The 17,133-nt window shown below is 30.9% G+C and overlaps 1 protein-coding gene across 1 annotated transcript in view; it reads left to right on the plus strand.

Moving 5' to 3' along the window:
- LOC127542761 (transcriptional regulator ATRX-like) overlaps positions 1-17,133 on the plus strand; it is a 167,851-nt gene that overhangs the window by 35,107 nt on the left and 115,611 nt on the right. Inside the window, 4 exon segments of the mRNA XM_051968551.1 lie at positions 1,374-1,491; positions 4,369-4,499; positions 7,671-7,759; positions 8,488-8,656. Coding sequence (XP_051824511.1) covers positions 1,374-1,491; positions 4,369-4,499; positions 7,671-7,759; positions 8,488-8,656 — 507 coding nt within the window.

The raw sequence follows: 17,133 nt of genomic DNA on the forward strand, positions 1-17,133 counted from the left end.
CCCAAATCAAGAAATTCCTATTCTCATGAAAAAACATGCAAATATATATATTTCAGATAAATGCAATGTAAAATATAATAATTTTGGAGAAAAGTTACTAGTGGTGGAAAGAAGGAATAGACCGTGAAAGTAGGTGGAATTTGAGGTGATGCTTATAATTAAATGAAATTTTTATATTTTACATTTTTGTAAACATTCAGGCACATAATAACTTAATCAGACTTCCTGACCCTTTACATAAGGGTACATAAGGCTTCTCTATATTTTATAATCTCTCATTATCTGTCCCAAATTCATGTTTGGGTGGAAGTGTCCAGCTTCAGGCTTTGACCTTCTTTACTGTATCGAATGTTGGATAGCCCAAGGAATTCTCGAAAGTTTGAAAGCATTGTTTCTGTGAAGCTCACTCTTATTTATTGTTCCCACTCTGTCAGAAATATGATGTCTGTCCAGATTTTCCATAGTTCTCCTTGGAAGGAGCAAGCAGGCACTGCTCAGTGATCTTTGGACTAAAATTGTAAAATCTGATTCTGCTTCCATTCTTTTCCCCCTGTTTGACAGGAAGTGATAGGATCATTCACCAACACTGTAGTAGTTTGGGGATTTTTTAAATGTTTACTTTCAGGCCATTAGAATAATTTCTAGGAATTGTTTTATTATTTTTATGATTAAAAAAATTAGTGTCCCCCCACTCTTTTTTTTCCAAATCAAACTAGTTAATGTTTTGAAAAGGGTTAATTTCCATAAATTGTCACAAATTTTCCATATTAGGATTCTAGTCAACTTCACAGGGTACATCATTATTGGTTTAAAGCTCTATTTTTAGCTTTTTAAACTTTTATGTTCCATACTTAACTCAAAAAATTTCTATTAGTAGCTGCCAGGTTCTGTGTAATCTAAATGATGTTTGAACTGATTCTTTCTGAGTGCAAAACAATCCTATGGCTAGACTCTTCAAGTCCACTTGCTCCAAAATCTTCTATATAGAAAAAAGTAAAGGAAGAGAACCATTTGGAGAGTAATGTCTTACTGAGAAATTTTGAGTACAAATTATATAATAAATTTGTGAAATGTGAGATAATAGAAAGTTATAAGTTATATCTCTGGTGAGAATGATTTCAGAAAGGATGAATTGTTATATGGTTAAAAGAGAATTTTTATCATTGGAGTCAGCCAACTTGGATTGTTTTTAATAAAATAGAAAGAAAATTAGGGTTTGTTTGTTTTTTTTAAGTTAAATCTGAGAGAACTTTTAATGACAAATTATGTTAAAGACATTATAAGTTTTAAAGTTAGGCTGTTTTAGAGTTTGAATATACCAGAATTAGTTAGTTGTATGAGAAAATAACTTAATGTTTCATTTGATTTTGTAGAGGAAAGATCACACAGCATTAACAAAGTTTTTACCACCAAAATATGAGTATGTATTAGCAGTCAGAATGACATCTATTCAATGCAAGCTTTACCAGTACTATTTGCATCACTTAACAGGTACAAAATTTTATTTTATTTTTTTATTTTTATTTTTTTAATTTAAATTTTATTTTATTTAATAATAACTTTGTATTGACAGAATTCATGCCAGGGTAATTTTTTACAACATTATCCCTTGCACTTGCTTATGTTTCGTTTTTTCCCCTCCCTCCCTCCACCCCCCCGCCCCCAAGATGGCAAGCAGTCCTATAAAGTTAAATATGTTGCAGTATATCCTAGATACAATACATATTTGCAGAACCGAACAGTTCTCCCGCTGCACAGGGAGAATTGGATTCAGAAGGTAAAAATAACTTGGGAAGAAAATCAAAAATGCAAATAGTTCACATTCGTTTCCCAATGTTCTTTCTTTGGGTGTAGCTGTTTCTGTCCATCATTTATCCATTGAAACTCAGTTAGGTCTCTTTGTCATAGAAATCCACTTCCATCAGAATACATCCTCAAACAGTATCATTGCTGAGGTATATAATGATCTCCTGGTTCTGCTCATTTCACTCAGCATCAGTTCATGCAAGTCTCGCCATTCCTCTCTGTATTCATCCTGCTGGTCATTCCTTACAGAGCAATAATATTCCATAACATTCATATAATAGGTACAAAATTTTAAAAATTACTTTGAGCGATTATTCTTTCATGTTAATTTGTAAGGGTTTATTTGTTTTTCAGATAAAATTATTAATATTTGGTCATATCGCATACTGTCCCTATCTCATACTTAGTTCATTAAGAATGAAGCAAACCCAGATAAGAAAAATTAATTTTTTTTTCTAATCATAAACTATGTTGAAATAATTCCTGGTGACTAAAATTGAATTATATTTGCTGATAATAATGAGCTGTTAACTTTTTATAAAGACAGCAAAGCAACTTGATTACAGTTTTGAGGGAAATATTTGGAAAGAAAGGTAAGCTGAGGAACTTGCTTGTTCAGCCAATTATTTCCTGATAAAAAACTATCCTGATAGATATGTTTATATCTATATATGTCTATATGTCTATATATATGTATTGCTAACATAAAATTGCTTGTATCAAAGCAAATCAGAAAAATGCTACAAACAAGGTTTAGCAATATTTTATATCTCACAGCTATAAAATTGGTACTGAGCATGACATCTGGTAAAGAATAGGAGCAATAATAATAGTTATTAGAATTAATAAACAGAAAATGTTTGTTGATTGACAGTCTTTTTTAGCTGCAATCACATAGTCTTTTCTGTTTCAAAGTTTTTATTTCATCTGGATTGTCAAAAAATTCCTTAGTGTTTTCTCTTTTCTTGCCTGTCATATTATTTTGTCTTCATTCTCTTATTCCTGTTTTCTTATTACCTTTCTCCTCTCTCTCTCTCTGACCATTATTTCCCCTATTTTGTTCATTGGTCATTTCCCTAAGGACATTATTTTCCACATTCCTGCCCTAACTTTCTTTCTCATAATAATGACTGTGTTGTCAAAGAACTTAATCATATTAATTGAGGAAAATTTCAACAAAACTCAGTATATATTCTTTTGAAAAACACTCCAACCATGGATGCTATAAATAGATATAAAATAATACAGATTTAAATTCAGAATAAGAATAGGCAGATTTTTTTGAGTGAAGAATTTATAGCTATTTGTACTTTGAAAAGAATATTCTGAATGATTATTGATAAAAAAAGTAAATTAAAACAACTTTGAAATGTCATTTCATTATCATATTATCTAAAATTATAGAAAGAGAAAATGGCAGATATTAACACCCATGTGAAACATTAATACATCAGCATTTTGGAGAGCAATGTGGAATATATGTCTCAAAAATTTATTAAACTTACCTATGCCCAGTATTATCGGTCAATTTCCTAATTAAGAGGAAATTTAAAAAATTAAAGAACTTGCATATTAATGTTTTGTATTATCATATATTCTTTCTTGAAATGGAAATTTATTGTTACACATATGTAACATAATAGTGTTTGGGGTTTTTCCTTGTTCTGTTGTGGTTTTCTTATTTTTTTCTTATTTTGTATTTTGTTTTAAATAAACATTTGCAAAAATATTATAAAATATTTATAGTAGCTCTTTGTGGTGATGAAGAACTGGAAGCTGAGAGTTTTCCCATCAGCTGGGAAATAACTGAACAAGTGACATGTAATTATGATGGAATACTAGTGTAATAAATGATAAATTTGGTGATTTTAGAAAAATATGAAAAAATCTGCATGAAGTTAAAGAATATTATACAAGTTAACAGCAATATTGATTTAAGAACAGCTTTGATGACTATATTATTCTTGGTTTGTTATAAATATTTGACAATAGAAACTCATGAAGGAAAATGCTCTCCATCTTCAGAGATAGAATTGATAAATAGAAATAGGCATAATGTAGTTTGAAACTTAAAATGTGTTTTATCTCTTTTCCTTCTTTACCTCCTTCCTCTATCAAGTTCAGTTGCTAGAGAGCAGAGGTTAGGAAACACTGGACTAGGAAGCAAAAAGAAAAGAATTAAGAGGATGAAGATACGATTATTATTCCTATCTTCAAGTTGAGGAATTTAAAGCAAAACAGATTCAGGCTTAGAGTAAAAAAGATTCTTCCCAAAATTTTTAAAAGAAAATAACAATTTTAGGTTATTGAGTGAATATTGGGTTGCAATGTGAAACACTGAGACCAATTAAAACGCTTTAAAGAGATGGTAAGGGATTTGTATAGTTCAAAAAAAGGAACAAATTTTATATGAAAATAATTTGTAAACTGGGAGAACATGTGGTATTTGTGTGTGAAGAATGGAGAACGATACCACAGTTTTAATTAAGTGATAAGAAAGCGGAAGCTGGGGGTTAGGCTTAGATCTGTGTTGTGGTACAAACTTTTTATTTTTATCATCAGGTATTGCAAATACTAGTGAAGGGGGGAGAGGAAAATCAGGAGCAAAGCTCTTCCAAGATTTTCAGATGTTAAGCAGAATTTGGACTCATCCATGGTGCTTACAGCTAGACTCTATTAGCAAAGAAAACAAGGTAAATTAATATTCATATTTCAGTATTCATTTAGTAGATTGATCTTATTCAATTCATCTATCATTCTCACTCTCAGTGATCTTTATATTCTTCAACTACTGGCTTCTTGTATGTTTCCCTAACTACGTTTATCCAAAAACTCTCTCGGTATCTATATCTGTTAGATATTTGTCAGATCTCCTCTCCCCTTTGTGGCAGAATTGCTTGAGAAAGCTCTCCACACTCTGCATTTTGGCTTCTATCTGCATCATTCAGCCAAAACTTGCAAAAAATACCAATTTTATATTTTTTCTTAAACCTCATCCTTTGTGACCTCTCAGTAGTCTTGAATCCTGGTTACTTGTTTACCTCCTTAAACTGATTCCTGATTTTCATTATTCCCAATTGCTTATTCCATGTTCCATATTAGATGGCCTGGAAATAATCTCAAATTAATCATATCTCAAATTAATCTTCTTATCTTTATGCCTTCAATGTTGGGAGTATCAGTATTCTTACTTAAAAATTTTTAATCTTTATTTTCTTTTACACTTTCAAGCTGTCAAATGTTGGCATTTCTGCATTGAAAATAACCTTTTGTACCACCATTTAAATTCAAGTTATCATCACTCAAAACATTTTGCCTGAAGTTGTGTCTGCCCAAATCATTCCCCCAATCTATTAAAGTCAAGTAGTTCTCTCCTTTGCCTAGTATTTGACTTAAAAATTTCTTATAACTGAGTCCACCTGGTACTTTTCCAGGTTCAAATGTTACTGAGTTTCAAGAAAACCTATTTTCTTATCTTCCCTCATATATCTTTTACACAGGAGCCTCTGCATTGCATATACCCGTCTAGAATATACTACTTTGATGAATAAATGTCCTCATTTTTTTTATTTTAAACTTCAAAACTTTGTCATTCAGTCTGTATTGATCAGCAATTAATATAAAGATTACCTTCTTCAACCAAGTCTTTAATGACCACATATTTGTATTTCTGTGTGGGCATGTTGTGTGCATATTCCTTAAACAAACTTCTTTTTCGGTAACCATTAACTTAACACAGTGCCTAACATATAATCATAGAATAACACACAATCAGTGCTTTAATGAAAGTTGATTAGTTAAATTGAAATATTCTTATTATAAATGAAATGAGAATACAAAAAGGGAAAAAGAGCCAAGGTCGCTGACCTTATCAGGAATTCCATCATTCAATATTGGTCATGATTATCTTTTGACATTGTAGATGTTGCTAATTTTTACACAGTAGGCTGAATCACTGTTTGTGGGAAATGTTTTAAGAACATTTTCTCTTTAATAATTTTATTCTGACTCTGACACATTGTCATCCTCTGGTTATTTTCTGAGCTTCCAGTCCCAAAGCGCTTTGATTATAACAAGTATTATTTTTGTTGCTTTTTGGTATCATGTCTTGTTATTTGAGGTTGTTTACATGAAAACATTATTATAGTTTGTCACTAATTTTTTTGATTTTCATAGGCAATTATCTTTCTAATTTATGTTTAAAAACCTCACAAACTGATAACTGTATTGAAAAAAAATCCACATCCATAAAAATTATTCTGCACAGCAGCCCATCATCTTTTTGAAGAGAAGGGCAGACTAATGCTATTCATTACGAGACTTATCAATTGCATTGATTAGAGTTCTCAGTTTTCTAAAGTTGTTTACTGTTATCTGTATACAAATTGAATGACATAAAAAGCATTTGTATACAAATGCTTTTTATGTCATTCAATTTAGCTTTCACAGATCTCTCTAAACATCTTAGGACATTTCCATTTGCCTGTTCGTCATCATATAATATATTTATTTTTTGTTTTTAATCTCATACTTTATATATATAAAACAGCTTCTGGACTTGTGCTTCCATTCTAGAGTTTGGTTTCCAAACTTTCATTGGCTGGTCACTAATAAGAAACACTATGCACTTAGTTAGAGCAAAGTTAAAGCTAAGATGGTGTGGAATTGTAGCTAAAACAAATAGCTCCTGCGATTATAGACACATTTATCACCTGACAATAAAATAGTAGGCTCAAACCTAGATTGCAGTGGTCCTGAGGCACATGTAGAGAAGGACACAGGTTTCTAGTCAACTTAAAAATTCTGGAATTTATGTAAATTCCCTCCCTCAGAACCAGAACAGGTTGTTCATATTAAAAATGATTAATTGCATTTTACAATATTAGTCTTATAAGCTAAAAAAATCAAGTATTACAAATCCTCTTTTTACACAGGATTTTCAAAGATAGAAAAAAATGTCTTCTGACTTTTAGAAAACATGAATAAGTACAGTTAATGCAGTGTCATTATTTATGCAGTTTTTAATATTTATATATCAACTTATTTTTCATCAAGGACACATATTTTACCCCACTTATATTACAACTATTTTAAACTTACACTCTCTCCATGATATTGATTGCCCCCATCTTAACAGATGAGAAAATTGAAGTTCATTGACACAAGTTATGAAGTACTCAGACGAGAGAAAAACAGGGCAGCCAAAATAATGAAGTTTTAAAAGCGTTTATTGCTAGCTAGTGATTGAATCCCAACACCAAGATGGGAGAGGTCAGCAATGAGTGGCCTCAGGCCCATGTATTTATAGAAAAGGAGAGAGAGACATCAAAATTTTTCTTGATACATTTGTCATAATAAAGGAATTTCTGTTCTAAACAGGAGGCAAAAAAAGTTATCACTCTAAGATAGGGGCTCATTCTCAGGCAGCATTTCTTTAAGCGTATCAGGTTGTCAAGATCTCAGATCTCTCGGGACAGTACATCTGGATTGTTAAAAATACCATCTGCATTAGGGAATGAATGTTTCTCATGGTCCCATTTGGGGTGCTTTTCCACTTCAATTAATCATACACTGGATCATACACTGGAGAAAGCATAGTAGCTTAATATATCTTTTCAAATCTTGCTGTTGCCCACTTGACATTGATGTCATTTTTCAAAAGTCTGAGGTCAAACTAACTGATCTCAAAGAACTTTTTGACTCTTATCCTACAGAGGGAGTACTTTTCTGATTCCATACATATTTTATTTTATATTCTTACATAAAAAGAGAAATAAGTTCTCTCCTTGAAAAAAAAAAACAATAAAACTTTAGACTTTTCTATAAGTGGTAATGCTTAGCAAAATTAATTTTTTTCCTTTCAGGACTATTTTGATGAAGAAAGGATGTCTGAGTACCTATCATCAGATTCAGATGAAACCTCCATTAGTTTGAGTTCAGATGATTATCCTAAGTAAATGAATTCTTTATATATATATACATATATATGCATGTATATATATATATATACATATATATATATATATAATATATATTATATATGTAAATGTGTATTTTTTAATTTCTGACTTCTTTAAGTAATAATATATATGCTTATATATCTATATGTACATATATAGATATACACATGTATATATGCAAATACTTTCATCCACATATAGATCATAAAATTTGCACTTAGAAATTGAAAGTTTTTTGAATGTTTCCTTTTTTCTAATGTCTTTGTATTCATGTCACTTTAGAAAGGAACAGTTAAAGAAAATCAGAGAACTTTAAATAACAAGTTGACAATATTTTAAAAATTAACAATCATTTTTCAGTTTATTTTGTTTTGAATCTATAAAATTTTAAAATTTATATTTAAGTCCTTTACAAAATTAAAACTTAAATATTTTCCAGAAATAATTATTTTTTGAATAAAAACATACTATTATTTTATCAGGAAAAAACTATTTTACATTTAAATATTTGTTTTTTAAAAGGTTTAGCACCATTTATTTGTGAGGATATATTGCTAAATTAGCAAAACCTTTTTTTGATAAATCACTGGAAAAATCTAACATTTAAATGTGGAAGGAAGGAAAGAAATATTTCTGTAATTTTACGTGAGAAGTTTTTGGGGTCACTTTATTATCATTAGTTCTGTACTACAGATCTCTTTTATTTCATAATCTTTCCTAGGAAAAAAAAGGCCAAAGGTGGAAAAAATACTAGCTCAAGTGGAAGTGATGAAGAACCAGAAGTAATTAAAGTATGGAATTCAAGATCCAGAGGTGGTGCTGGTGGTGGTGAAGGAAATAAAGATTCATCTGTGACTCTAAGACAAGTAGAAAGTGAGTCTAATGTAGAAGTAAAGTTTTGTACATTTAGCGAGGGATCAAAAAATATCAATAGTAGTATGTCAGCTCCTTATATAGAGTTAAGCTAACTTGTTGATAAGTAAACCAGTGGGTTTATTGTTGATAAATTTTAAAGTCCTATTATGGTTTTACATTAATATCTCATTACAGAATCACAGAATTCAATTCTTACTTTTAGATTTGGGTAGGTAAACACCTTTAATTTTAAAACAGAATTATTTTCTATATGTTATTATTTTAATACCCTTAGTAGTTAGTGACAGAATTTAATGACAACAAGAGACTAATTTTTCAGTATATCTGAAAAAGGGAATAATAAGAAAATGCTTGAAAAAATAGTTACGGACTTTATTATTACTAAAAAGAGGGGCTCAAAAATATGACCACAAATGCTGCATATAGGGCTAAGTTGTTTTTCAATAACTTATTTCAATAAACCCTTATAAGAATAACTCATATATCTTGAATTTATCATTGGTAATGAATATGGGAAGAAAATTGACAGCATTTAACAAATATAATTGCATCTCTTTTGGCACATGAATAAAAGAGAAGAGGATATAGTATTAATTTATTGAAAAATTGAAAAAAGCTTTGAAGACTGATCTAACAGAAAATCTCATGGTACATGACTTACTGATAGGTGTGACAACAAAAATTAATTTCTATGTTCTTTCCCATTGACTAATGTACAAAACAAAAATAGTTATTTTCTTGTTTTTAAATTTTTTATTATAGCTTTTTACTTACAAGAGATATGCATGAGTTATTCTTCAGCATGACCCTTGCAAAACCTTCTGTTAAAACATTTCCCCTCCTTTTCCCCACCCCCTCCCCTAGATGGCAGGAAACCAATATATGTTAATTCTTATGTTAAAGTATGTTAAATATTAAACAAAATATATGTGTACATATCCATAGTTATTTTGTTGCACAAGAAAAATAAGACTTAGAAATAAGGTAAAAATGTCCTGAGAAGGAAATCAAAACTACAAGTGGACAAAAACAGGAGGAGTGGGAAATGCTATGTTGTGGTTAACACTCATAGTTCTTTCATTGAACATAGTTTCATTATTGAACAAATGAAACAGATTTGGTTCATCTCACTGTTGAAGAGAGCCACGTCCATCAGAAATGATGATGATGATAAAGTGTTGTTGTTGAAGTCTGTAATGATCTGTTTCTTTCTTTTTTTTTTTTTTTAAATAATTTTTTATTGATAGAACGCATGCCAGGGTAATTTTTTACAGCATTATCCCTTGCATTCATTTCTGTTCCGATTTTTCCCCTCCCTCCCTCCACCCCTTCCCCCAGATGGCAAGCAGTCCTTTACATGTTGAATGGGTTGCAGTATATCCTAGACACAATATATGTGTGCAGAACTGAACAGTTTTCTTGTTGCACAGGGAGAATTGGATTCAGAAGGTATAAATAATCTGGGAAAAAAACAAAAATGCAAACAGTTTATATTCATTTCCAGTGTTCTTTCTTTGGGTGTAGCTGCTTTTGTCCGTCATTTATCAATTGAAACTCAGGTCTCTTTATCAAAGAGGTCCACTTCCATCAGAATACATCCTCAAACAGTATCATTGTTGAGGTATATAATGATCTCCTGGTTCTGCTCATTTCACTCAGCATCAGTTCATGTAAGTCTCGCCAGTCCTCTCTGTATTCATCCTGCTGGTCATTCCTTACAGAACAATAATATCCCATAACATTCATACACCATGATTTACTCAGCCATTCTCCAATTGATGGGCATCCATTCAATTTCCAGCTTCTAGCCACTACAAACAGGGCTGCCACAAACATTTTGGCACCTACAGGTCTCTTTCCCTTCTTTAGTATCTCTTTGGGGTATAAGCCCAATAGAAACACTGCTGGATCAAAGGGGATGCACAGCTTGATAACTTTTTGAGCATAGTTCCAAATTGCTCTCCAGAATGGCTGGATGTGTTCACAGTTCCACCAACAATGTATCAGTGTCCCTGTTTTCCCACATCCCCATTTATTATTACATTCCCCATTATCTTTCCCTGTCATTCTAGCCAGTCTGACAGGGGTGTAGTGGTATCTTAGAGTTGTCTTAATTTGCATTTCTCTGATTAATAATGATTTGGAGCATATTTTCATATGGCTATAAATAGTTTCAATGTCTTCATCTGAGAATTGTCCAAACAGTGAATTCTTATCCCCAAAGCCTTAAGTCTTTGGGTTTTTCAAAAACAAACCCATTATTGTTATTGACTATTCTGTCCTGTGAAGCTAACCTATTCCACTAATCAGCTGATCTGTTTCTTAGCCAATGCCAAATGGTTTTGGTGACCACCACTTTAGAATATAGTTTTAGATCTGATGCAGCTAGGCCACCTTCCTTTGATTTTTTTTTTCATTAATTAAAATGAAAATCTTGACAATCTTGACCTTTTGTTCTTCCAGATGAATTTTGTTGTTATTTTTTCTAAGTCATTAAAATAGTTTTTTGGGAGTCTGATTGGTATAGCACTAATTAGATTAGTTGAAGTAGTGTTGTCGTCTTTATTATATTTGCTTAACCTATCCAAGAGCACTTAATACTTTTCCAATTGGTTAAATCTGATTTTATTTGTGTGGAAAGTGTTTTGTAGTTTTGCTCACATATTCCTGACGCTCCTTTGGTAGATAGATTCCCAAATATTTTATACTATTAGTAGTTACTTTAAATAGAATTTCTCTTTGTATCTCTTGCTGTTGTATTTTCTTGGTGATGTATAAAAATGTTGAGGATTTATGGGGATTTATTTTATAGCCAGCTACTTTGCTAAAATTATGAATTATTTCTAATAGCTTTTTAGTAGAATCTCTGGGGTTCTCTAGATATACCATCATATCATCTGCAAAGAGTGATAGTTTGGTTTCCTCATTGCCTACTCTAATTCCTTTAATATCTTTCTCGACTCTTATTGCCGAGGCTAGTGTTTCTAATACGATATTAAATAATAATGGTGATAGTGGGCAACCTTGCTTCACTTACTGGGAATAGTTCCAGTTTATACCCATTATATATGATGCTTATTGATGGTTTTAAATAGATGCTCCTGAGTATTTTAAGGAAAAGTCCATTTATTCCTATGCTCTCAAGTGTTTTTATTAGGATTGGATGTTGGATTTTATCAAATGCTTTTTCTGCATCTATTGAGATGATCATATGGTTTTTGTTTGGTTGGTTATTGATATAGTCGATTATGCTAATAGTTTTCCTAATATTGAATCAGCCCTGCATTCCTGGTATAAATCCTACTTGGTCATAGTGTATTTTCCTGGGGATGGTTTTCTGTAGTCTTTTTGTTAATATTTTATTTAAGATTTTAGCATCAATATTCATTAGGGAGATTAGTCTATAATTTTCTTTCTCTGTTTTCAGCCTACCTGGTTTAGGTATCAGTACCATGTCTGTGTCATAAAAGGAGTTTGGTAGGACTCCTTCATTTCCTCTTTTTTCAAATAATTTTTATAGCATTAGAATTCATTGTTCTTTAAATGTTTTGTAGAATTCACATGCAAATCCATCTGATCCTGATGATTTTTTTCTTAGGGAGTTAATTCATAGCTTGTTCTGTTTCTTTTTCTGAAGGGACTATTTAACTAATTTACTTCCTCCTCTGTTAATCTGGGAAGCCTATATTTTTGAAGATAGTCATTCATTTCACTTAGGTTATCAAATTTATTGGCATCCAGTTGGGCAAAGTAAGTTCTGCTTATCACTCTAATTTCGTCTTCATTGGTGGAGAGTTTGCCCTTTGCATTTTTAAAACTAACAATTTCATTTTTCTCTTCCCTTTTTCTTTTTTTTTTTTTTAATAACTTTTTATTGATAGAACTCATGCCAGGGCAATTTTTTACAGCATTATCCCTTGCATTTACTTCTGTTCTGATTTTTCCCCTCCCTCCCTCCACCCCCTTCCCCAGATGGCAAGCAATCCTTTACATGTTGAACAGGTTACAGTATATCCTGGATACAATGTACGTGTGCAGAATGGAACAGTTCTCTTGTTGCACAGGGAGAATTGAATTCAGAAGGTATAAATAATCCAGGAAGAAAAACAAAAATGCAAGCAGTTTATATTCATCTCCCAGGGTTCTTTCTTTGGGTGTAGCTGCTTCTGTCCATCTTTGATCAATTAAAGCTTCTTTATCGAAGAGATCCACTTCCTTCAGAATACATCCTCAAACAGTATTGTTGTTGAGGTATAGAATGATCTCCTGGTCCTACTCATTTCACTCAGCATCAGTTCATGTAAGTCTCGCCAGTCCTCTCTGTATTCATCCTGCTGGTCATTCCTTACAGAACAATAATATTCCATAACATTCATATACCACAATTTACTCAACCATTCTCCAATTGATGGGCATTCAATCATTTTCCAGTTTCTAGCCACTATAAACAGGGCTGCTACAAACATTTTGGCACATACACTCTTCCCTTTTTCTAATCTGAATTTACCAAAGGTTTACCTGTTCTCTTGTGTTTTTTTTTTTCCATAAAATCAACTCTTAGTTTTCTTTATTAATTCAATAGTTTTTTTGCTCTCAATTTTATTTCTCCTTTTAATTTTAGAATTTCATGTTTAGTATTTGATTGGGGGTTTTAAATTTGCTCTTTTTCTAGCTTTTAAAGTCGCAAGTCCAATTCATTGATCTTCTCTTTCTCTGTTTTGTTCTAGAGATACAAAATTTCCCTTAATAACTGCTTTGGCTGCATCCTACAAATTTTGATATGTTGTCTCATTTTTGTTATTCTCTTGTCAAATGCTAGTACAAAGCTCCAGAGCCCATTGTGTTGTTTGACTAAGCAAGTTAAGCACTGCTTATTTTTCTTTATTGAATTTGCTTCTTAGATTGTCCATAGCTAACAAAACAGTCATGATAATGAAAGAAATATGTCTAAGGTTATATACATGCTTTGCTTCCATTGAGTTCCTTTGAAATTTGCTGATCTAATTTGAGACTCTGCTCAGAATAGTTGACATAATAAATAATTTATAAAAGCTTATTCATTAGATAAATAGTCTCTTGATATAGTTGAATCTTAAAAGTAGTTTCCTTATCTTTAAAGAAAAAAGGTCTGCTATTCATATAGCAGATACTCTTGCTACTATAATTTCTAATCCCTTATCTTATTTACTAATCTCTGAAATGAGAATAATAAAAATAGTAAATATTTTATAGGATTCTTATCGGACTCAAATGAGTAATATACAAGATATGATTCTTGCATATCTTACAGAGCTATAAAAAAATCTTAGTTTTGCAGCAGATAACTTTTACTTCTGCTTTATAACATTTATAACATAACATTTTATAATAAGAAATCGAATATAGACGATAGACTAAAATAGAATTATCCTTGTTTTTAAGAAACTTACATGTTATTGAAAATATATAATATATATATAATAGAAGAAAAGTAGATATAAAGGATCATATGTGAAAATGTGAGGTTAGAAAATGCATTTAAGGCAAAAATCAAGAATGTTCATCTGATTATTTTAAGAATAAAACATGTACAAAAAGAAGCTATTGTTATTGAAGTTACACCAAAAAGAAAGCAGTCACAATTATGTCAGATGCAGAAGTCAAACATTTAATGGATTTTACACATTTAGGATTAGGGTTAGGGTTGCACGGTTTATGATCAAAAATCAGTTTATAAGTAGTCAAAATAGTATGAATAGGTATCAAAAGAATTATTATTAACAGCCTTTTGAAAAAAAAATGCTCCAATATGGAAAAACTGCATTGGAGTAGATCTGTGAATCTGGATAACCATTTTGGAATTATACAAGAATATGCTGAAAGTATCCGTATCCTTTGTAATACAGATTTCAAGTTGGAGACCTAGTATCTTCAGAAGGTTATTGATAAGAACAAACTCTTTATTATATCCTAAAATATTTATAATATTATTTTTTTATGGTTGTTGAGGCAATTGGGGGTTAAGTGACTTGCTCAGGGTCAGACAACTAAGTGTTTGAGGCCAGATTTGAATTCGGGTTTCGCTTACTTCAGGGCAACATCGATTTTTTTAATGGCATGATTGGTTAAAGGGAATCTAAACACAATGCCAAAGAGTTAATATGGATTCATTGAAGGACCACTTCTGAAGGCTCAGAAAATGGAGGGGAAAATGTGAAAAGGAAAGAAAACAATCCTAATGAAATTAACCAATATGATTGCAAGAAGATTTTTTTTTACATGCACACTTGTACTTGTAAGATTGTTCAAGGAAGGCTGTAATCAATTAATTCATATCACCTTAAGAAAATCATTTGTTAAGTGTTAAATTTGAGTACTTCTAAAAAATTTGAAATCCTATAATTTAATGTTTGATATATTAAGGTTTTTAATTATGTAGACAAAGTGATAATGGAGAAAGTATTAAAATTAAAAAAGCATAAAAATATGCCAGAATATCCCTGTCTGTTTTGAATTTGTATTACTCGCAAAATAAAAGTATTTTACAAATATATTCATTTTTGTTTTTTAAATGAAAAGAAAAACAAAAAAACAAACTAAAATCCTCTCACATTATCATGCAATGTTTGTTTTTAATGCCCTCATGCTTTAAATGTAGAAAAGTGGTTTCCTGATAAAATATTAATAACTTTGGATTCTCTGTGTACCACCTCAGATCTTCCTTGCCCAGCTATTGGGCAAGTTATACTGATATGAATGTAAATAACTTCTAATCTGTTTTTTCATGTATACTTTTGGGTAATCTTAAGGAAATTTGAGAAAACAAGTTCTACAACATAACCTATTTAGGTTTTATTCTTAAGGTTTGTCATTAGACCCCTTCATAAGTGATGGATGAACATTAACAGAAGGTTTGTCAAACAGTTTATGGATGGCAAAGATTTTTTCATTTTGTAAGATTAATTGTTAATTTTAAAAGATTGAGGTAGTAGAATAGAATTCATGTTTAAAGGCTCTTCCAATAAAGAATGGAATGGACACAGATTAAGATCATACAAGATTCCTAGAAAAATATGAATTTATGTAGATGAATTTTAACTTGTCATATTTATTAGTATACAGTAAGGCACATAGCTCCTAATTAATGATTTTATTTCCTCTTCATTGATTTTGAGTACACTCTATATTTGATGCTGGCAATTTAATTTTTTTCCCCATTAATGAAAGATTTATTTATTTTACATGTAATTGTTGTTGTTTAAATAAAACCAGTTCTTATTTTTATTTTTTAGTTCAGGAGTTTTGGTTAAGTTTTTATTTTTTGATTTTCAGAATTTCTAATTTGGTTTATTGATTTTGTTGTTTTTTCAGAAAAATTACCTTAGTTTTATAAATTCAGTAATCTTATTAGTTTCAATTTTATTAATCTGAGTTTCTGAATTTCTAATTTGGTATTCCCTTGAATGAATTTGTCAATTGGTTTTACAATTTGTTTTTTCATCCACTCATTCTTTAGAATTAGATTATTTAATTTCTGATTAGATTTTAATCGCTCTTTTTCTTATCTATTATTGAATGTAATTTTTATTGCACATTATCTGAAAAGAAAATATTTTTTATTTCTATCATTTTCCTTTTGATGGTGAAATAGTTTTTATTTAGGTACTACTAAGAAACATTCCTTTTTATCACTTTTCTACAGGGCCTATCATATGTAGCTTTTGTAAAATTTTATCCACTTCCTTTACTTTTCTTGTTTACTTTGTGATTAAGTTTATGTAACTCCCTGTAACTCACTTAATGTCTTTTAACAATTTGGTTGCTATATGGTGTATATTCTGAATTTTTTTGGGGGGGAGAGGGCACTGCTTGTAATATTGCTTGAAAGATCCTGGTTCTTTGCTTTTTTAATCAAGATTTTCAGATAATTTCAGTAATTCTTAAATTTTTTCTTCTGGATATATTTAAGGTTAGGATTAGAGTCGGGTTAGGATTAGGGTTATTCTGTCTGTCTGTTTGTCTCTTTCTGTGTGTGTGTGTGTGTGTGTGTGTGTGTCTGTCTGTCTGTCTGTCTGTCTGTCTATCTCTGTCTCTGTCTGACTCTGTCTCTCTCTTTCTCACACACACACACACAAAGGGGGGTGGCTAAAGAATTTTTTTCCTATATATCACCAAAAGTAGGAGTTACAGTCATGCTATTTGACAAAGCAAAAAACAATTAAAGGAAACTACATTATAATAAATCGAACCAAAGGCAACAAACAAATGGAATTAGTCCAAATATCTTAATACCAAAATTTATCGTGAAAATACTGTTTGAGCTATAAAAGACATACTTAGTAACCCAGGAATGATAGAAGACTTCAGTATCCTTCACCTAATTGTGTGAAACAGCAGAAAAAGAAAAAAAAGGGGAAATTTGGACTGACGAAATTAATAAGTATTTATGCAAAATGCCAGGGACATTCAATGCATCCCATAGAATCAAAGACAGAATCAGTCTTATTACTGG

This window comes from Antechinus flavipes, chromosome X (genome assembly GCF_016432865.1).
Source record: "Antechinus flavipes isolate AdamAnt ecotype Samford, QLD, Australia chromosome X, AdamAnt_v2, whole genome shotgun sequence".
NCBI lineage: Eukaryota > Metazoa > Chordata > Mammalia > Dasyuromorphia > Dasyuridae > Antechinus > Antechinus flavipes.